General features: G+C 44.7%; 2 protein-coding genes across 3 annotated transcripts in view; both read left to right on the forward strand.

The window, feature by feature from the left end:
* The first annotated feature begins 5,982 nt into the window (after positions 1-5,982).
* LOC124077063 (uncharacterized) lies at positions 5,983-21,172 on the forward strand. The gene is made up of 6 exons (XM_046421289.1): positions 5,983-6,367; positions 6,613-6,736; positions 10,020-10,219; positions 10,850-10,920; positions 11,180-11,284; positions 20,910-21,172. The coding sequence occupies exons 1-6, from the start codon at positions 6,146-6,148 to the stop codon at positions 21,082-21,084; spliced, it is 897 nt and encodes a 298-aa protein (XP_046277245.1). The 5' UTR covers positions 5,983-6,145; the 3' UTR covers positions 21,085-21,172.
* Positions 21,173-21,876: 704 nt separating this feature from the next.
* Positions 21,877-22,546, forward strand: part of Ppil2 (peptidylprolyl isomerase like 2) — a 32,588-nt gene continuing 31,918 nt past the window's right edge. For both annotated transcript variants that reach the window (XM_046421078.2, XM_046421080.2), the window contains exon 1: positions 21,877-22,028. In XM_046421078.2, the coding sequence (XP_046277034.1) occupies positions 21,997-22,028 (32 nt within the window). In that variant the 5' untranslated portion in view covers positions 21,877-21,996. The remainder of the gene's footprint in view (positions 22,029-22,546) is intronic.

Here is a 22,546-nt window from a genome sequence, read left to right on the forward strand (position 1 = left end):
ACAACAACAACAAAAACCAACAACAAACAAAAACCCAAGGAGAGGCTGGGGTGGCAACTACTTGGGATTTGGAATAGTGTGGGGATATAGTGTATTTGTGAAGTCAGTTGACTTTTTTTTTTTTTTAATGTTTATTTTTTAGTTGTAGTTGAACACGATACCTTTATTTTATTTATTTTTATGTGGTGCTGAGGATCAAACCTAGGGCCTCACACGTGTCAAGCGAGTGCTCTACTGCTGAGCCACAACCCCAGCCCCAGTCAGTTGACTTTATTAAAGGATGGGGTTAGGCATGGTGATGCATGCCTATAATCCTAGCTACTCTGGAGGCTGAGGTAGGAGGATGAGAAGGATCTCAAGTTTGAGGCCAGCCTGGGCTACTTAGACCCTATGTCAAAATAAAAAGTTTAAAAAAGGGTGTAGCTCAATCAGGACCACACATTCAAAGGATGGAATGGGAGAAAAGCTTTAATCAATTGAATCCTAAGGGGAGGGGGGTCATGTGTTTGCCCTGGATCGATTACTCTGTTTCTTCTCCATGAAACACTTCCTGGCCCCTTCACTGCCAAACTTCTTGAATGTTATATATAAGTCTACAATCCTCTCCCATCACTCTCCAGACCTGAGAGGACTGAATGGAAGTAAAGGTAAATGGAGGTGAGCCAGAAAACTCTGGGTCAAAGGAGTGGGGCTGGGAGAGGGGAAGGGAAAACAGTCAATGTAGGATGCACTATGAAGCAAGTTATCCCTGTGTGCAAATGGAACTCAGTCCCATTGAGAATATCATCAAAATTATCCAACCATGGAAACTGGGGTCTTCACCCACCAAAGTATCTTCTCTCATTAGCTGAAGGCTGCCAATGGGGGCAGCCTTCAGCCAATGATGGGGGCAATAACCTGCAGCACTTCCCACTTGGCCTGTGCATTGGGTAAGGGGCTCTGGCAGCCAGAATAAAGTCCAGATATAGAGCCACAGTTGCTGGTAATGAATATTCTTTCTGTAGAGGTGAAGGCAAGGGAATGTGGATGGAACACTTAATAGTGTGGACTATACCCTGGAAAAACCAAAGTGGTCAATGTACATACATACACAAACACACTGAGATGAGGAATGTTAGAATCCAATAGTGCACAGAAGGTAAGAATCCCTGGGCAACCAAAGCTGAAGCTGTGGGAACAGATAAAATGGCTCCAGGCAAAATGAAGACAAAAAAAGAAGTAGCAGCAGAAATAACTTTGGATACCTACTAAGTGCCAGGTTGTTCCTGGCAACAATTCTATGAAGCAGGTTCAATTATTGTCTCAATTTTGCGAAGAGAAGCGAGATTCATAAAGATTCAAACCCAATTCTGCCTCAAAAAAACGTTTGCTGTCAGCCATTGGAATGAGAATAAAACAGGAGAGGGCACAGTTGCATGGTCACGTAAGCACACTCCCCCCACCCGCAACACACACTGGAGTTGTGCTAAGGCTGGGTGATATATACCCTTACCCGCTCATCTGCCTGGCCACAAAATGAATTGCAATCCCAGAAATCCCCTTCCTCCTACCTCTAAGATCTGCACGGCTCCATGAGCCTCAAGATCGGTCCACCTCTACCGCGGAGGTTTTAGGCAAGCCTCATTCCGGTGATGCTCTGAGGTTGGGCAGAAAGCGCAACCTCTTGAAACCCCAGCACGGCCGAATGATTTATACCATCCAAGAGGTACAGAGAGCAATCTCAGCACACAATATGAAACAGCCTACGATCCCACTTAACTGGCAGACTTGGGAAAAGGTTCAGACACTTCCCCAGTGGCCGCAATTTCCTCCCGGGTGGGCTCAGCCGCGTGGCGGGCGCCTCCCACCGTGCTTCAAAACGCTCTAGCTAGTTCCGCTAGAAAACTTGCAGAGATTGGAGCTGAGAAAAGGCGGGCAAAGTTCCTTTTGATAAGTTATGAATGGGGAAAAAGTGTAGAACTCCTTGTTAAAACCACGGAGCCCGAGACTCGGGCGGCGCCAGACCAATCCGAGCCCGGAGGCTATTTTGAAATCGCTCCGATAGCAGCCAATAGGTGTGCGGGAGGCAAAGCCCTGCGCCGGCGCCAGCCAATGAACGCGGTGCTATGCTAAGGGGCCGGGGTCCGGCCCCTCCGACTGTCAGCGGGTTAAAGATGGAGCCTGCGAGAGAGAGGGCGCCACGAGGTGCGGGGTCGTTGGGGTGGGGACTACGGAGGCGAACGACGGCCAGGACCCTCTTCCACTAATCTGCGTCTTGCCTTCCCCCTGAGAGGAAGGGGTATCTGTCCGCGTGAGTAGATGGGTCTGGGGGTGGGGGGTGGGGTGACGGGGAACGGCTCTGTCTGGCCTGACTTGTGGAGGGGCCCTATCAGGACTCCTGGCGCCCTCTCTGGTCAGGGAACTCCAAAAGGGCGGGAAGCCCCCCATTCTTCTGCTCCGTTCTGACCCTCAGGGCATAAGAATCTGTTAGGACAGAATATGGAACCCATGCTGGGGGCAAGAGGCCCAGGATGAGGTCCAGAGCTGCAAGGGCGCATCGTCCCGGAATGGGGTCGCCCTTCTTGGAGTCGCAGGCCAAGGCAGGGTGCAGGGTCATTGGACTGTACTCACCCTGGTCCAAGGGCTAGTAGGCTTGGACTGAGGCTGAGCTCGGGCCCCTCTCCTTTGTGTGTGTGCCCCCTCCGAGGTTTGTCCCATAAGCTCTTGTTCCTGGGCTGGGTTGTCTCCTCCACAACCTGAAGCATGCTGGGGAAGGCTGGGGTTCCCTGGGGTTCTAAAGACCTCAAGAGAGACAACACTGATGAGATCCTCTTCTCCCCTTGTCCTAGACAAGGGTTCTGGCCTCATCCACCCATCTGTGGTTGAAATTCCCACCCTGCATGTATTGAGGACTATGGGACCCTCCTGCTGGTTGCAGGTGCTCTGACGAGGTTGCACTACTGTGCTCTGAGAAGCAGTGCAATGATATTGTCAAAGCATTTGGGACCAGACCTGGGAATGCCCCTCACCCACAACTTCTTCTTTCCTTTTCCTCCAGACAGATTCCTTAGTCCTGCAGGCCCTCCCCTCCCCCCTGCCCAGTTTGCTCCCTTCTCCATGGAAACTTGAGAGTCTAGGCAGGCCTGGGCCTCTAGGGTCAGAGGGCACACTTCCCCCAGGCAGAGGGCCCCACCCAAATGGGCCTGCATTTCAGGTTTCAGATCTCACCCATTACCACCACTAAGAAAGCCAGGCCTACCCGACACTCTTTCCCTGTTGCACTACTATGGGCCACTGGGAAGCAGTGCAATGATGAAAGGGCATCGGTCAGGTCTGCCCACTGCTCATAGCACTTGGGGAGAAGAGTGTTTGCTGCCTTACTCAACTTCTCAATTGAGAAAGCTGAGGTACCCAAAGGGTAAGTGTTTGGATTAATTAAGCATGGGTGCAGAATTGGACTGAACCATCCATCAAAGGGATGATCTGGTGGGTGGGTCCTTGGGATCATCCCTCAAGCTGTCCATCCTGATCATGCTGGACAAGTGCAAAGAGCCTTCAGATTCAGAAAGGCTCTTGGTTGAAGATCTTTCCACTTTTCCTCCCCAGGTAAGTTTGGGACTCCAGGAGCTTGTGGAGAAATAGAAATCCTTTGCATGCCTGGCTTAGACCCAGATCAACCATGGACATGTTGGGGTAAAAGGGACCTAGCCTTCCCTGAATGTTTGAAGAGGATGAGGCTCAGAAAGAAATGTTCTTTTGGGTGGGGTTTGGGAATGAGGGTGAGACAGGCCTTCTAGGAGAAAGCCTTCACACCAGAGCATCAGCAGGAGTGGGACAATCTTAGATGGGTGGACTTGGGATAAAGAAACATGCTGGTGAGGCCCATCAACAGTGCCAGCTTGTTCTTTTATAGGGAAATATTCCCTGATCCTGCAGAAGGGGCTGTGAGGTGTCTGGCATGTCTGCCTTCCCAGCTGGAATAGGGGACCTGAAGTTAAACTTCCAAGGAGCCTTATTCTAGGTGTGCTTGCAGGGCCACCTCTACCTGACACAATGTGCCCTTTAATACAAGCCTGTCTCCTAGAAAGGAGGCTCAGGTCTCCAGATGGACTTTTGGGAGTAACCTTCTCCCAGCAGAGAATACTAGAACACTGCCTTTAATCCTGCCCTGGGGAGGGGGTGCGGTAAAAGCCCTGGCATCCATGGTAGGAATGAGGAGAAATGACAAATGCTCCTCTGACTCCTAGTCCTGACCCCTTGGGGTTTCTTGATCTCGCCTGACTCAGGCCCTTTCTCCCTTCTAGCTTCCAGGGGCCATTGCTGGAAGTGGCCACCCCTCATTCATGTGCAGATTCTGTACCTACTGCTGAAGCAGGTATCTCCTGCTCTTGCTGGAGGAAGGTTTTTGAACTCAGGGCTAGCATTATCTCCTTGGGGAAAACCTTCCCTGGAATATTCTTCTAGCAGTGCCTTTTGGATCACAATTTTTCCCCAGTGGATGAAGTCCCTAATAGGTGCCTGGGAGCCCATGAAGTCAGAGACCATATGTTGTTTTCATTTGTGAAATCTTTCTTGGTCATATGTGGCACAGAGGAGGGGCCCAGTATGTTTTTTAAAAACAGTAATAGGGAAAAGGATGTAGCTCAGTGATAGTGCCTTGCATGCACAAGGCTCTAGTTTTTATCTCTAGCACCAGAAATGAACAAACAAGCGAAAACAAAGTGTGAAGCATGGTTATTAGCATAATGTGGTAGGAGTAATCAAAGGTCTTTTTAAACTTCAAAGGGTGCTTGTCCTGTTTGAAAATAGGCATATATTTAAAAATAAAGGTTCATTTTGTAAGTCACATGGGGGCAGGAAGCAGGAAAGAGACTGGAATTCAGGTTTATCTGACTTGAGTTTCTGCCTGAACCACTAGGCAAGATGCACAAAATAGACCCTGTTCCTCCTTGATTGTCTCCATCTTGCTCCCTGACCTACAAGCTGGAGGAAATGCCTACTACCTCCTATGCTAGAGAGAGCTGGAATTAGAGGGCTGGTGGTTTGGCTGTTAGGAGACAAATCTGTTTTGAATTCTCAGATATACTCCATTGAATCTCAGGGATGATGGAAGGGTTTTCCGGAGGGCACTACCTCTCTGTCGTGGCTGGAATGGATGGTGAGGTCAACTACTGCCCAGATAAGGGAGGGAGGAGAAAGGCAGGTTTCAGGGGGAAGAAGTTATTTGCCAATCATGGAATGTGTTCCATGTGAGATGCCCAAGAATTGTCCCTAGCAGACATTTGGATATGGGTTTGGAATTCAAGGGAGGTTGAGCCTGAGACAAAGTTTTGGGTTAAGTCAATTATGGGTTCTTGAACAGCATCAAGAACTGTTCAAGACTGTAAGGTGAAGAAAGGGTCTTCGGAAATACATCAGAGGGTCAGGAGGAAAGACACTGAGAAGGGGCCAGAATGCAGGCAACTAGAACGATAGAGCAAAGAAGTGATCCTGAAGAGGGTAAGATCCGGGAGGTGTGTGTGATGCTGGAGAGTAGGGCAGGAAAGGAATAGGATGAAAAATCCAAAGCTGGAGGAGTCAGGGGGAGAGTGAAATCCTATGGGCATTGCCTTTGTGAAGGCGAAGCAGGCATGGTACTTGTCCAAGTGAAGAAGCACAGGGATAGAGAAGGGACTGGAAGCTGGGAGAGGGGTTTGGGGCCTTAAAGAAGTGTCAAGATTTAGGGAGATGCCCATGTCCTCTGGGTGGGCAGGGACCAAGTGGAGATCAAATGACTGATAGCTCCCAGAATGGGACTATTAACCACGCAGCTACTTGGCCACGTGGAAGATGTGACAGCGCATGCCCAGAGGGTTGGGCATTGTCACGTGTGACAGTCACAGGGGATTTGGCCCCTCCCCTTGCCTCCCCGCTGATTTATTGGGGGTGGGTCAGGGGGGAGGGGGCTGCGGCTGTCAGAGAGGGAACAGGGAACTTGCACCGCAGCTGGAGGGGAGAGTGGGTGCGGCCCCTAAGGGGACCCCTCTGCCTTTGGTGATCTCAGCCCTGGTCCTAGGGAGGGGTCCTCTCACCTCGCCTCCGGGCGGTTTGGGTATCCTGCCGACCTGGCCCCAACGACCGCTAAGTCCCCAGGCAGTTCGGCTCCACCACCAGCAGCCGGTTTAGGATGGAGGTTCTGGATGAGTTTGACAGTGAATTTCCCCAGAGTGTGACCTTTTGCCAGCTCATTTCGGAGGAGGACTTTGAGAGACAGGCAGCGACCTACACAGAACGCTCTCTGCGCCGCCTCTTCCGCACTCTTGACCGCAATCCAGCCCTGGCAGAGAGGGTCGTGCGCAAGGGCAAGCAAACCGAATGCGAGCAGCGTGGGCTCCTTTCCTTTATCTGGGTGCGGGCCGCAGGAGGTGGGGACCAGGAGGGTGGGAGAGGTGACCACCCTGGCCTGCTCCCCCTTAGGGTGGAGCTCCGAGGAGGGTGGGACTTTGTGGGGTACCACGGGTTTGGGAGGGCACTATTGGGCTTAGTTGGGGTTGCTATTAGGGTCTTCCAGAAATCAAGACTACCCAGCTTTTAGAGAGGAATGGGCAGATGACTCCTTGGTATCCTCCTCCCCTGCCTATCCCGCTGTTGTAGGCGAAGTTCATGTGTGCTGTCCAGGGAGAACTGAACCAGTGTAACAGCATGGGCACCCTAAAGATGCACCAGCGCCTGGAGCAGTTGAAAAGGAGCATCCATCGAGTGCACCTGTACTCCCAGGGTGAGGCCCAATCTCTGCCCAGGCTGAGCTCTGGGAATCTGAGCCCAAGGCATCTCCATATGCCCATTACATCCTCAGCAATGCTGGAGACTTGGGTGACCAGCTCAGGTCCACTTGAGGTGCCCATCCCCACTCTTGTTGTATTTGCCTTTTTGGACCAGGTTTTATCCAGAGCAGGAAGAGAGCAGGCGGGTGGTACAGGCCCCATCCAGGGAGAGAAACACTGCTTCTAGTTAGATTATCTAGTTAGGCAACTCACCAGCTCTGCTTCTTCCTGGCTGTGATCCTGAACGAGTTACCTCACATTCCGTAGCCTAAGAGCCTCTGAAGTGTGTTTTTGGAGTGTTGAGTGAAGGGTAGCTAGCAGTGTCTGACCCATCAAATCTGATACAGGACCCACTTTTCTCTGACCCTGTGTCTGGAAGTGGTTACTCTTATGAAAGTAAATATAGCCAGGCATGGTGGGGCTCCTTGTAATTCCAGTGACTTGGGAGGCTGAGGCAGGAGGATCATAAAGTCAGGACCAACCTGAGTAACTTAATGAGATCCTATCTCAAAATAATATAAAGGGCTGGAGATGTAGCTCAGTGGAAAGAGCCTCTGGGTTCAATCACCAGTATTCCCTGCCCCCACCCCCAAAAGGAAAAAGAAAGTAAATATACATGAAACTAGAGACATCAGTAAACATCTTAGTATCTGTCACTAGCCTCATCTACTGTCCCCATCTTGACATGATGCTTTTACTTTCTGCACCCATTGCCTTTTTTTTTTTTTTTTTTTTTAATGGTGCTGGGAATTGAACCGAGGGCCTTCTGCATGCAAGACAAGCACTCTGCCAACTGAGCTATATCCCCAGTCCTGCACCCCTTGCCTTTTCCTGGAATATTTTAAATGAAATCTCAGTTATTGTACCTCTTGAATACTGTAGAATGCATTTCAATTTTATTTATTTAATTTTTAAATTTATTTATGTTAGAGATTGAACCCCTGTTCTTGCTCATGCTAAGCACCTATCAATGATCTGTACCCTTCAGCTGTATGCATCTTTATTTTTTATTTTATTATATTACTTTTTTTTTTTTTTTAATTGTTTGCAGTACTGGGGATTGAACCCAGGGGTCATACATGCTAGGCAAGTGTTCTACCCTGGAGCTATATTACCAGTCCATGCATATTAGTTGTTTTTTTTTTTTTAAGATATTTTCTGACATAACTCACAACAGTCCCAAAATATTTGCTGAAACATAGTCATATCTTCCTGGTGATACACTCAGTCTGTCATGTCAGGATCCATTGAGGTCCACACATTATTTTCAGGCATTAGGCCTCTACACTTGATCTTAGCTAAAATAGCAAGAAGTGATCAGGCATTGAGTCTTTTATCTTCTTTTTTAAAAAATTTTATTTTATTTGATTTTTTTAGTTGTAGTTGGACACAATATTTTATTTTTATGTGGTGCTGAGGATTGAACCCAGCGCCCTGCATGTGCTAAGCCAGGGCTCTATCGCTGAGCCACAACCCCAGCCCTTACCTTCCTTTTTCACTGGATGACTATACAATTTGAGTCCATATTGGTACATTTGTGATCACGCAAGGATGGCAGGGATAAACTGGGCTTGCCTTAGGCAAATGAGGATCCATGACCAGTTTAGTTGAAATCACCTTTAAGGGGAGATGGTTCTACTTTTCTTTCCTCCATGTCATTGATTTGAACTGTGACATCCTCTGGTGACTCACCTTGTTTTCTGTTCTTTCTTTTTGGTACTGGAGATCTAACTCAGGGGTGCTTTACCTCTGAGCTACATCCCCAGCCCCTTTTTACTTTTTATTTTGAGACAGGGTCTCACTAAGTTGCTGAGGCTAGTCCAACTTGTGATTCTCCTCAGCCTCCTGAGTGACTGGGATTATAGATATGTGCCACTGTGCCTAGCCTGCCTTTATTCCTTGAATAGGCTAAAGCCTTGGCTAGATTCAAGTTGAGTTACTTGATGTATTTGGAGATCTGCTACCCTAGGGTGAGGCAACTTCCTTCAGCATCACATCAGGAGACAAGGCTCACTTGGGGATTTCCACTTCTTTGTGGTGCTACATGTGAGTCTTCCATATCACTGATTCATTTGATAGACCAATAACACGTATAGCCCCCTCCCCAAGTAACCTCAATGTCCTTTTTCTTTGTTTTATAGAAGAGGAAATAGAGACTTAAGGAACTTAGCTGACATGTATGATATGTGCAAGGTCATGTAGGTAGTAGCTGAGCCTGAATTTGTACTTGACTCTAGTTGGTCTGGAGCATAGGCTCTTAGCCTCTAGGCCATTGCTGGGTGGTAGTTATTATGACAGCAAATGAGCTTTTTTTTTTTTTTCCTTGTAGGTGTGTATGTGTGTGTGTGTGTGTGTGCGCACGCACATGTGTGTGTGTGTGTTACCAGGATTGAATCCAGTGGCATTGTACCACTGATCTACATCCCTAGCCCTTTTCATTTGTTTATTTTTAATTTTGAGATGAGTCTTGTTAAATTGCTAAGACTGGCCTTCAATCTGTAATCCTGCTGTCCCAGCTTCCCAAAATGCTGGGATTACAGGCATAGACCTGTAATGGGCTATATGATGGGGTATATGAGCCTCTTGTAAACACCTACTTTCTTGGTCATCTCCAACTTTAAACAGTAGAAGTAGCCAGATTAGTTGAATGCAGTAGGAAAACCTAAAAGAGAGGAAAGGAGGCTGGCCCAGGATCCTGTCCCTCAAAGATGCCTTCCCTGAGCCCATCTCTAAGACCTCCTCAATGTAGGTTTCCACGTGAAGGAAGCACTCTTCTTTTACATCCCAGACCCAGGGACTGGTGTTGGTATGGGCTCAAAATGGGGTCTAGATACTCCCACAGGTGTTGGTAGACAGCTTTCCTCAGTGCTTGGGGGGTGGATGGCAGGCTCACCTGTACAGACCAACCCCACTTCTCTGGCTGAGATACTTCATTACTTCTCATGAAATTCTGCCCTTGAAGTCAGACAACCCAGTTGTGGATCCTGCCTGTGCTTTATCAAACATAGGCTCTGATTTCACCTATAAGATAAAGACCATGTACTCTTTCTCCATGAGAGTGTGGGGTTAGTCAGATGGTGCATATTATTGCCTGTCATGGTGGCCCTAGGTATTGTCCCTGGTACCTTCTCTTCCTTGCTGGCGGAATGGTGTGAAGATCCTGCACCGTTGTTTTTGGCCTCTACTCTACCCTGGTCTGGCCTTGGGGTAGGTACTCATTGGCACCTTTTGTCACAGATGCCAAGAAGAGGAAAAGGAAGCCCAAACTGAAGAAACCAGAACCCATCCTCTTACGGGACCGGTCAACCTCCCCATGCCTGCCACCAACCCCGCTGCCACCACCTGCTACCACCATGGCCTCTGTACTGGCCCCATCACCCCCTGTATATACTATGCCCAGGGTCTTTGGCCCTTTCTCTCCGCTGCCCAGCAAGTCGGTCAGTGGGAGTGTCCACCACTCCAGGCTGTCCTGGGAGGGGCAGTCTCTGTCCCCTTGCTCAGAACAATCTACTGCTCTCCCAGGCCCATAGCCATGGCTCTCAGATATCTGCAGAACCCTCTTTGCAGTCAAGGTCTTGGGTAGAACAGTAGTGGATGAAGCAGATAAAAGGGGGCTGCTCTGGTTGAGGGGTCCTGGTGGAGGTCAAAGGCACAGAGCTCCACCTTCTTGACCTCAGGTGAGCAAGGCAACCCCAGCTGCCCTTCGCAGGATTCTGGGGTTCCCAAAGGACAGGTGGAAAACCGTAGGCCTCTCCCATATCTTTAACCTTATACTACCTCTTCACATGAGTGTTGTCCCCATGTTGCCTGAATTCCAGGCTCCAGTTTATCCTGTGTATCTCACTTCAGGTCCTTCTTCCTCCCCTAAGCTGAATTAGGACCTCCTCAGTCAGCTGCCAGTCCCTCCCCATACTCTTCCTTGTATCCCTAAATTGCCAAGTCAAGGTGGGTATTGATATATCTGCTGAATGAATGAAAGTCACATAGTTCTAGTTTTTTGATAAGGATTGTTTTTCTGCATGCTGAGATCCCTACAGTTGTCCTGAGATTTCCTTTGTTTTCTGCAGATGGAGAAATTGAACATTTCAAGGTCTGAAGTGAAACTAAACTGGAATGGCTTGTCCTCAAACCCAAAGAGGTGGAGGGAATTTACTTTGGGCTTAGGGAAATGAAAAAGGAGCATTTGTGGGAGGCATTTGGGGAACCAAACTTGGTTGTTTTTTGTTTGTTTGTTTTTTGTTCCACTTAATTCTCACCATGGTCTTCAGTGATTATTGTCCTCATTTCCCAGAGGAGTCTAGACTCTGTATGAGACTTTCAAGCCTGTGTCACAGATCTGCACTTTGAGGCTGGGGAGGGGTCCAGGCCTGAAATCCCATCTCTGCCCTGTTTTTCAGCCACATGGTTGATCTGACCCCCTTGGTTCTCAATCCCGGAGGCTTCCATTTCTCATACTTGGCTGGAAACAGTGCGCATAAGCTTCACTGCCCTGGCTTCCCCTGGTAAGCAAGTCTCTGTACCTCTCTGGGCCAGATAAATTCTAGCTGTGCCCCAGCCCCAGTATATCCACCCTTCTCCTCTGACAGACATTGTAGTATTATGCAAAAAAATCATATATATATATATATATATAGTGTGTGTGTGTGTGTGTGTTAATGGGGATTGAACCTAGGGGAGTGTTACCACTGAACTATATCCCCAGCCCTTTTTTTTGAGACAAGGTCTTGTTCAGTTGCCAAGACTGGCCTCAAACTTTCAATCCTCCTGTTCACCCTCCCCTGTAGCTGGGATTTCACGCATGTGCCACTGTGCCTGGCCAAATAAATCTTACTTATGATTTCCATTTCTGGGAATGACTCTAAATGTAATCAGAGCTGCCAGAAAAGTCATGATCCCTTCCTAGTTTTTGTAATTTTGAGAAATTAGTAACAAACCACCTGAAGGCCCAACTGAAAAGGAATGATGCTGCCAAACGAGGCAGTCCTATGATTTTGTTATATATGTGGTTTTTTAAAATTGCTTTTATTTTTTAAATACATGACAATGGAATGCATCACAATTCTTATTATACATATAGACACATACAATTTTTCATATCTCTGTTTGTATATAAAGTATATTCCCACCAATTCATGTCTTCATACATGTACTTTGGATAATGATGTCCATCACATTCCACAATTATTGCTAACCCCTTGCTGCCTCCCTTCTCCTCCCACCCCTCTGCCCTATATAGATTTGTCTATTCCTCCCATGCTCTATATATGTGTTTTGCAAAGCACAGGTTCACTGAATGTAGGTTTTTAAAATCACCTGCTTTTTCTACCTGCAATGTTAAGTATTTCCCAAGTGTAATTTATTATTATTATTATTTTAAACTTTTTTTAGTCATCAATATACCTTTATTTTATTTTTATGTGGTGCTGAGAATTGAACCCAGGGCCTCACACATGCTAGGCAAGTGCTCTACCACTGAGCCACAACCCCAGCCCTATTATTTTTTTTTTATTATACATGGACACAATACATTTTGTGTATTTATTTATTTTTTAATATTTTTGTTTTTTTAATTGTGGTTGGACACAATACCTTTATTTTTTTATTTTTATGTGGTACTGAGGATCAAACCCAGCGCCCTGCATGTGCTAGGCTAGGCGAGCGCTCTAACACTGAGCCACAACCCCAGCTCCTGTTTATTTATTTATTTAAAAATATATTTTTTAGTTTTTGATGGACCTTTATTTTATTTATTTATTTTATATGGTGCTGAGAATCAAACCCATTGTCTCACACATTCAAGGCAAGCATTCTACCACTGAGTCATAAGCCCAGCCCATTGTTTGTTTATTTTTATGTGGTGCTAAGGATTGAACCCAGTGCCTCACATGTGTGAGGTAAGCACTCTGCCACTGAGCCACAACCCCAGCCCATGTGTAATTTATTATTACAATTATTGTTGTTGGTACTGGGATTGAACCCAGGGTACTTAACCACTGAGCAACATCCCTAGCCCTGTATATTTTTTATTTTGAGACAGAGTCTTACTAGGTTGCTTAGGCCTTGCTAAGTTGTTAAGACTGGCCTTAAACTTGGAATTCTTCTGCCTCAGCTTCCCAAGTTGATGGAATTACAGGCAGGAGCCAACATATCCAGCCCTCAGTGTAATTTAGACTGACTGCTTCATTGTGTGACTTAAAAAACAAAAACAAAACAAAACAAAAAAAACATTAGCTTTTAGTTTTTAGACCTGTTTTTGGCTCACAGCAAAATTAACCAATAAGTACAGAGATTCTTACCTCCACAAATGCATAGTCTTCCCCACTATCCACATACTATACCAGAGAGGTACATTTGTTGCATTTGATGAACCTACATTGACACATCATTAATACTCAGACCTTCTAGTTTACATTAGAGTTCACTTTTGCTGTTGTGCTTTCTATGAGTTTAGACAAAATATTAATGACATGAATCCTTCATTATGGTATCATGTAGAGCAGTTTCACTGTCCAGAAAATCCTTTGTGCTCAGCCTATTCATTCCTTCCTCTCCCCAACTCCTGAAAACCACTGATCTTTTTACTGTCTCCCTAGTTTTGCCTTTTCTAGAACATTATGTAGTTGGTGTCATACAGTAACAGAGCATTTTCTGATTGGCATGTTATGCTTGATAATATGCATTTAAGTTTTCCATGTCTTTTGGTGTGTGTGTGTGTGTGTACAATGGGCCTTGAACATTTTCCATGTCTTTTCATCATGTGATTACTTCTATTGTTGCTTTATCTCTGAAAAATTCTCCTTTGCCTGGGTGTATCACATTTTATTTACCTGTTTATTTCCTTAAAGACATTTTGGTTGCGTATAATTTTTGGCAATTTGCTATAAATATCCGAGTGCAAGTTTTTATGTGAACATAATTTTCAACTTGAATAAATATCAAGGAGCATGTTTGCTAGGTCATGTACTAAGAGTTTGTTTAGTTTTGCAAGAGACTACCAAATTGCCTTCCAAAGCGAATGGACCATTTTGCATTCTTACTAGCAACGAATGAGTTCAGATTTTTTTTTTTTTTTTTTGGTACTAGGGATTGAACTCAGGGGTACTCAACCACTGAGCCACATCCCCAGCCCTATTTTGTATTTTATTTGGAGGCAGTGTCTCATTGAGTTGCTTAGTGCCTTGTCTTCTGTTTCAGTCTCCCAAGCCAATGGGATTACAGGTGTATGTCACTGCACCCAGCCACTTTTTTAAAAAAACATGTGCTTTGTTGCCCAACTGGCCTTAAATTCCTGGGCTCAAGCAATCCTTCCACCTTACCCACTTAGGTAGCTGGGTCTACAAGAATGTGACACTGCACCCAGTTTCCATGGATATGTTGTGGTGGTGGTGCTGGTGCTGGTGCTGCTGGGGGTCAAACCCAGGGACTCATGGATGCTAGGCAAGCACTGGATCACAGAACCACATCCCAAATCCTGTGATTTATATGTAAGAAAATCACATAGTTTCTCACAGAGAGTTTACCTAAGAGAACCCCAAATAATAAGTAAATCTTTAAAAGTGCTTTTGGCTGCTTTTGTAATGAAAGATATAAATGCAGAGATTGCTGGGGTGAGTGTTTATATAGCTATTGAAAAGCCCAAAGTAGGGGCTGAGGTTGTGGCTCAGTGGTAGAGTGCTCGCCAACACATGTGAGGCCCTGGGTTTGATCCTCAGCACCACATGAAAATAAATAAATAAAATAAAGGTATTGTGTCCAACTACAAAAAAGAAAAAAAAAAAAAGCCCAAAGTAGCTGGGTATGGTGGCATACCCCCGTAATCCCAGCAACTGGGAAGACTGAGGCAGGAGGATTGCAAGTTTTAGGCCAGCCTCAGTAACTTAGCAAGAACCTCAGCAACTTAGGGTGACCCTATCTGAAAATAATATAAGAAATAGAAAAAGGACTAGGGATGTTGCTCAGTGGTAAATCACCCCTGAGTTCAATCACCAGTTTAAAAAAAAAAAAAAAAAGTGAAGAGATGACTGTATAAACAAGGTTTTAGAAAGAAACTCTTTTTAGCTATGAAAATATTACCACATAAGCTTAGTTCTTTTTTTTGGGGGGGGGGGGGCGGGATACCAGGGATTGAACTTTGCGGATTGAACTCTGAGCCACATCCCCAGCCCCTTTTATTTTTTATTTTAAGACTAATTTGCTGAGGCTGGCTTTGAACTTATGATCCTCCTACCTTAGCCTCCCCAGTAGCAGGGATTACAGGGGTGTGCCACGACACCTGAGGCCCGGTCCCTTTTTTATTTTTTAATATATTTTTTTAGATGTCGATGGACCTTAATTTTATTCATGTATTTATATCCGATGATAAGAATTGAATTCAGTGCCTCACACATGCTAGGTAAGTGCTCTACCACTGAGCCACAACCCTAGCCCACCCCCCAGTCCCTTTTATTTTGGGTACTAAGGATTGAACTCAGGGGCACTTGACGACTGAGCCACATCCCCAGCCCTACTTTGTATTTTATTTAGAGACAGGATCTCACTGAGTTGCTTGGTACCTCACAGTTGCTGAGGCTGTCTTTGAACTCCAATCCTCCTGCCTCAGGTTCCTGAGTACTGGGATTACAGGTGTGTCCCACCTTGCCCGGTTCCCCAGTCTCTTTTTAACCCCTTTTCTCAGATAACACATATAGTATACAAGCCACAATTATTGTTTAATTAAATGGGTTTTTGTATTTTATAGTTGTGTAAGCATCACCATCAATTTAAAAACATTTTCCTCAGCTACGAAAGAAGAGAGTGAGGGGCTGGAATGGAGTGCCTGCCTAGCATGGGTGAGGCCTTGGGTTCAATCCCTAGCACCAAATGGTAATACATGCCTGTAATCCCAGCTACTTGGAAAGGTAAGGCAGGAGAATCACTTAAGGCCACCTGAACAGCATAGCAAGACTCCATCTTAAAAAGAAAAGAAAAAGAAAAGCTCGTGTGTTGGTGCACATCTGTGATCCCTATGACTCAGGCTGAGACAGGAGGATCACAAGTTCAAAGCTGGCCCCAGCAACTAAGCAAGGCTTTAAACAACTTAATGAGACCCTGACTCAAGTTAAAAAGGGCTGGAGATGTAGCTCAGAAAGAGAGAATGTGAAAAGATGATCCATGCTGGGCACCATGGTGCACACCTATAATCCCAGCAAGTCACGAGAGGGTTGCAAGTTCAAGGCTCATATTAGCAATTTAGTGAGCCCATTTCAAAATAAAATTTTAAAAGGGCTGGGGATGTAACTCAGTGGTAGAGTTCCTCTACATTCGTTTCCCCGTTACACATAAACTTGCACAAAATAAAACACATCTACAGTGGGAGGTAGTATTTGCAAATCATTTCAACAATGAAAAAGCAACCCCTGCAAAAGAAAGCAAACCAATTGAAGATGGGCACAAAATTTGATTAGATATTCCAAAGAAGATATACAAAAGAAGATATATGACCAATAGACAGGAAAAAATATTCAGTAACATTAGTTATTAGGAAAATGCAATTCAAAATCACAAAATGCCAGTGCGATGGCACATGCCTGTAATCTCAACAACTTGGGAGGCTGAGGCGGGAGGATTGCAAGTTCAAAGCCAGCCTCACCAACTTAGACTGTAAGCAACCTAGTGAGACCCTGTCTCAAAAAGGTCTAAGGATGTGTCTCAGTGGTTGAGCACCTCTGGGTTCAATTCCTGAGACTAAATCAAAATGAAACAAACCCCACAAGATAACATATTACATAGACTAGAATGGCTATAATTTAAAAGCAAAATAAAACCCCAAAACATTAGCAAGTATTGAGGAGAGGATATGGAGAAATTGGAACCCACATGTGGTTGGTGATAATGTAAAATAGTGTAACTACTGTGAAAATCAGTTCAGCAGTTCTTCAAAATGTTAAACAGAGTTCCCATGTGACCCAGCAATTCCACTTCTATATATATGTATATATCTCAAAGAATGGAAAACAGGGACTCAACAGACACTTGTATATGTATATTCATGTTCATGTTGCAGGGGAAATTACAGCACTCCTAAGATGCCACCCCCAGTTCTCTACCTACCAGCTGTAAGCAAGTACTAATCTACTTCTGTGTAGATCTATCTGGATATTTCATATCAATGGAATCATATTTATGGCCTTTTGTATCTGGGTGCTTCCACTCAGTATAATGTTTTCATGGTGTGACTTATAGCAATGTTAATACCTTCTTTTGATGATTGAATAATGTTCCATTGTATTATTATTGAGCCATTCATCAGTTGATAGGAATTAGACTTTTTAACGTTTTTGACTGCTGGAAACAATGATGTTACAAACATTTGTGAACAAATTTTCGTGAGGGCATAGTTTTCAGTTTTTGGGGGTATACTCCTAGGAGTGGGATTGCTGGGCCAACTAAACTGTTTTTCCATAGTGGCTGCCTCATTTTATAATCCCACTAGCAATGTATGAAGTTTCCAATTTCTCCACCTCTTGCCCAATATTTATTGTTACTTTTTCTTTCTTTCTTTCTTTCAGATGGAGTCTCCCTATGTTGCCCAGGCTGGTCTTGAACTCCTGGGCTCAAGCAGTCCTCCCAAGTCAGCCTCTTAAGTAGCTGGGACTATAGATGCCTACTATATATATGCAACACAACTTAATTGCCTTTTTTAATACAACCATCTCAATGGGTATGAGGTGAAGTGTTTCTCTCTCACTGCGGGTTTGATTTGCATCTCCCTGATGACTAATGTTGTTGAGGCATTTTCCTGTACTTATTGGTTATTTGTATATCTTTGGAGAAGTGTTTTTTTAAAATATTTATTGTTTAGTTTTCGGCAAACACAACATCTTTGTTTGTATGTGGTGCTGAGCATCGAACCCGGGCCGCACGCATGCTAGGCGAGCGCGCTACCGCTTGAGCCACATCCTCAGCCCTGGAGAAGTGTTTTGTAAGATTCTTTGCCCATTTCTAAATATTGGGTTGTTGCTGGGTGCAGGGACACATGCCTGCAATCCCACAAATTTGGGAGGCTGAGACAAGAGGCTCCCAAGTTCAAAGCCACCTTAGGAACTTATCAAGACCCTGTCTCAAATTAAAAAAAAAAAAAAAAAAAGGGACAAGGGATGTGGCTCAATGGTTAAGCCCCTCTGGGTTCAATCCCCATTATGGGTAGGGGGTGTTGGGGAGACAGCCCAATATTTATAAATACAATTTTTTTTGGTAGTACTGGGAATTGAACCCAGGTGTACTCTACCACTGAGCTATACCCCCAGCTCTTTTTATTTTTTTGAGACAGGGTCTCATTAAGTTGCCCATACTGACCTCAAACTTGCCATTAGCTGGAATTACAGGTGTATGCCCCTGTACCTGGCTAGGCTTAGTTCTCTTGAAAGAAAGTCTTTTCAAAATAGAAATTCCTGAACTCTTTCACCCAGTATTTTCAATCCTGGAAACTTCTTCCAGGGAAATAAAATAGAAAAGAAAAAGATCATTTGTTTAAAAATATTTATGTCAACATCAGTTAAAAAGAGGACATATGGAAACAGCTCAAATATGTATCTATATAACTATGGAATGTTATATAGCTGTTAAAATTATAAATATGATTAAACATGTTTCTGTATATTCATGAATTATAGTTAAATGGAAGAAATAGACAAGTTGGGGGAAGGATGTGAAGGTGACTGCTGGGTGACAGAAGGGTTTTTTGCAATGTTACAAAACAAAATTTCAAAATGAAGCACTGACCATTATTAGGTCTTCAAAGTGAAGTCACAGAGCAGGACTATGATCATCTTTTCTAGTCTTTCCTAGGCATAGTTTTATCTATATGTGATTCATTTAAAAAAAATCTTGCCTCTGTCACTTAATGTTACAATCCTGGCAGTTGAATGCTTCTGGACTGTTTTATTATTATTTTTAGTTGTAAATGGATCTTTTATTTTATTTATTTATATGCAGTGCTGAGGATCGAACCCAGGGCCTCACACATGCCAGGCAGGTGCTATACCACTGAGCCACAACTCCAGCCCCTTCTGGACTGTTTTAAACACAAGCATCATTGATTGGGGCAATAGCCATCCAGTGTATGTGGTACCTTTACTATTTAATTCCACTGGGAGATACAAGACTAACTTCTAGTTTTCCACTAGTGTATTCAGGGCTGGCATTAAAGTTGTTATATACCAAGCTGTTTCTGAATTTCAGATGAATCCCCTAAAGTATAATTACAAGGGAAAGAGTATGGAAATTAATAAGAAAGCTATCTGTTTTTAGAATCTAAAGGCAATAGGTTTACTTGCAGACAATATGAAACCCACACAGAAAAGACTCACCAGATCCCCTCCTATTCCTAACTCCAGAAATAACAAACCATTATATTTCTGTTTTAGTCAAGGCTTCTTTTCATGGACATGTGTGTATGTGCACATGTTATTGTTTGCTGTATAACTGAGATTGGGAGTGTTCTGTTACGCAATTTTGTAGACAATATTAGCATATTAGTTTCTTCCCACAACATTAAAAATATCTTTAGGTTCACCAATAATAATGCAAAATACTCCATGGTATGAATAGAACATCAGAACATCATTTACTCAACTGTTTTTGTGTGTGGAAATATTGCACTGATGTGGCTGTCTTCTAGGCTCTTGGTACATCTTTCTGTGTGAGTTATGATACTATGGTGTCATCACCAAAATATGGGTTATTTTTAATTGGTTTTTTAAAATTTAAGGGGTAAAGGTGTAGCTCAGTGGTAGAGTGCTTGCCTAGCATGTGGAAGGCCCTGGATTCAATTCCTAGTACCCAAAACAATAAGTATAAAAAGCTGGGTGCAATGGCACACGCCTGTAATCCCAGTGGCTTGGGAACCAGGCAGGAGGATCATGAGTTCAAGGCCAGCCTCAGCAATTAAGTGAGGCCCTAAGCAACTCAGCAGACCATGTCTCTAAATAAAACACATAAAAGGGCTGGGAATGTGGCTCAATGGTTAAGTACCCTTCGGTTCAATCCCTGGTACAATCAATCACTCAATCAATAAAATGGAAAAAAAAAAAAAAACCAGAATATATTACATGGAGAAAAGTTCACACAGAAAATACATATAAGATACCACTGCTAAGAAGTTTTTTTTTATGTGCCATTCCAAACATTTTGGGTCTACACACACAAGTACACTAGTTAATTCTTTTAAATTTATTTTTTCTAATTTGTTATACATGACAGAAGAATATATTTCAATTCATAGTACACATATAGAGCACAATTTTTTATTTCTCTGGTTGTACACAAAATAGAATCACACCATTTGTATTCTCATACATGTACTTAGGGTAATGATGTCCATCTCATTCCACCATCTTTCCCACCCTCATGCCACCTCCCTTCCCCTCCTTCCCCTTTGCCCTATCCAAAGTTCCTCTCTTCCGCCCATGCTTCCCCCCACCCCCATTATGGATCAGCATCCACATATCAGAGAAAACATTTGGCATTTGGGTTTGGGTTTGGCTTACTTCACTTAGCATGATATTCTCCAACACCATTCATTTACCTGCAAATGCCATGATTTTATTCTCTTTTAATACTGAGTAATATTCCCTTGTATATATATTTACACCAGAATTTCTTTATCTATTCATCTATTGAAGGACATCTAGGTTGGTTCCACAAGGCTATTGTGAATTGTGCTGTTATAAACATTGGTGTGGCTGTGTCACTGTAGTATGCTGTTTTTAAGTCCTATGGGTATAAACCGAGGAGTAGGATAGATGGGTCAAATGGTGGTTCCAACACACTAGGGTCATATTGTGTGTACTTTTCAACTGTTTTTTTCCATTAATAAACAATTGGGATGTTTTTATTTGTTGGCTATCTCCTTTATTCCTTTAAACAGTGTCAGAAAACTTCACAGCCTGGCTATACCATGATTCAATTAGCTGTTCTCTCCTGGACATTTAGATTGGTTCTTTAAAGTCACAAACATTGCTGCAACCAACATTCTCAAAGTAGTATTGGGAGCCATCCTGCAGCTTAGGATATTGTCACGTGTACCTTTGGCAGTCCTGTGTGCTGGTGTCATACCTCATGGGCATGTGTTGGATGTCTCCCATGCAGGACCTCAGCCTGTAGTGGCTCTCTCAACAGTGATGAGACTCCATCCCCTGCTGTGAAGGCTTCCATCTTCACCCCGCCTGTCCTACTCAAGTTCCAGCCTGTTCCCAGACCCAAAGACGACTCAGAGAATGACCCTGGCAGTACAGAGTCCGTGCCCCACAAGAGGAGTCCGTAACTTCTTTCCTACAAACCATGACTTGTGGAATGAATAAAGTTCCCATGGAGATGCCTTCCTTGTGGTGGGCTCCCTAGGAGTTGTGCAATCCCACTGGTTTAAATCGCTAACCTATCAAAGCGCTGCCCTTAACTCTGATTGGAAGAGTTCGGGGTTACAATCTACTTGATAGGCTAATTAAAGAATTAGGGCGGGCAAAAGGGGAGGGCTACAATTAGATCCAATTAAGGCTGAACACTATATTATGAAAATGAACCACTAGGCTTTATTTCTCACAGTATGGTCATCGTTTTGTAGGCCTCCGCCTGGAAGGGAAATACAAGTGGAGTGGAGGCTAGTGGGATTTAAGATTTCAGTCTCGTCAAGCGTGAGGGCACTCCTCTGTAATCCCTCGACTTGGGAGGCTGAAGGAAGATTATTCAAATTGGAGGCCAGCCTGGGTAACCTAGGAAGACCCTGCGTCAAAATAAAAATAAAAAGGGCTAAGATTGCAGCTCAGTGGTAAAGCGTCCCTAAATTCAATCCCCGTCCCGTCTTTGTCGGTCTGGGTCTCAATCCCCACCCCCACCATGACACCAGACTTTTTAAAAGACCAGAGAATTTAGGTTGGGCTTGAGTAGGGACGACACTGAGTTTTGTCTGGGCAGGTGAGAAGGCGCTTCAGAGGTTCCCAAAAAGATGGGGTTCTGAGAGATTAAAGGCCAGAACCCCCATGCTCAGACTGGCCGCGCCCTGTCCCAGCCTACTCACTTGGGTGCCCAAGAACCTTTCTACCCAGCATGCCGAGAGGCCGCTTCCGGGGCGGGTCTGCAAGACCCGGAAGTGGTGAGGAAACTCCGAGGAGGCTTGGGAATCGGAGTGGTAGGCGGTCACTTTTTCGCATTAGCTGTTTCTGCTGCTGCTGCCGCTGCCATGGGGAAACGACAGCACCAGAAGGACAAGATGTAAGTTGAGTCTCAGCCGGGATTGGCGCCACGCTCTGCCTCAATCCCCTGCCCGACTTAGCGCCGCTGCTGTTTCTCAGAGTTCGTCGAGAGGCCATTCCAAATTGTCACTTCCGGAAATTCCCACCCCCTTCTCCAGGCAGCCTCCAACCACCACGGTTTGCTTGGATTAAGCTCTGATATGGTCTCTTGAGTGCGACCCTTACACTGGCCTTGGCGCTAGATTTGAACCTTCTCCTTTACTTCTCAGAATTTGCCTGGGACCGCCCCGGCCACCCATTGTGAGCTTTGCTCTTGCATTAGTTAGTAGTCTCTCCTGCATCTTCAGTCTCCCTGGATGCTGGTTCACACTTAGTCTACACATCTCCTCTAGTCTGTAGTTTAAGACAAGCCAGCCGGGCGCAGAGGCGCACGCCTGTAATCCCGGCGACTCGGGAGATTGAGGCAGGAAGATCGCAAGTTAAAAGCCAACCTCGGTAATTTAGCGAGGCTGAATTAAACCCTTTCTCAAAATAAAA

The sequence above is a fragment of the Marmota monax genome, unplaced genomic scaffold (genome assembly GCF_021218885.2).
Source record: "Marmota monax isolate L192 unplaced genomic scaffold, Marmota_monax_Labrador192_F-V1.1 WCK01_AAM20220418_F8-fsc00157, whole genome shotgun sequence".
Taxonomy (NCBI): Eukaryota; Metazoa; Chordata; class Mammalia; order Rodentia; family Sciuridae; genus Marmota; species Marmota monax.

Excerpts from the sequence above, each read along its gene's own strand:
- LOC124077063 (XM_046421289.1), top strand. The coding sequence starts at position 6,146 with ATGGAGGTTCTGGATGAGTTTGACAGTGAATTTCCCCAGAGTGTGACC. Across the intron at positions 10,220-10,849 it reads CTCCGCTGCCCAGCAAGTCG|ATGGAGAAATTGAACATTTC; the intron begins GTCAGTGGGAGT and ends TGTTTTCTGCAG. Across the intron at positions 11,285-20,909 it reads CACTGCCCTGGCTTCCCCTG|GACCTCAGCCTGTAGTGGCT; the intron begins GTAAGCAAGTCT and ends TCTCCCATGCAG.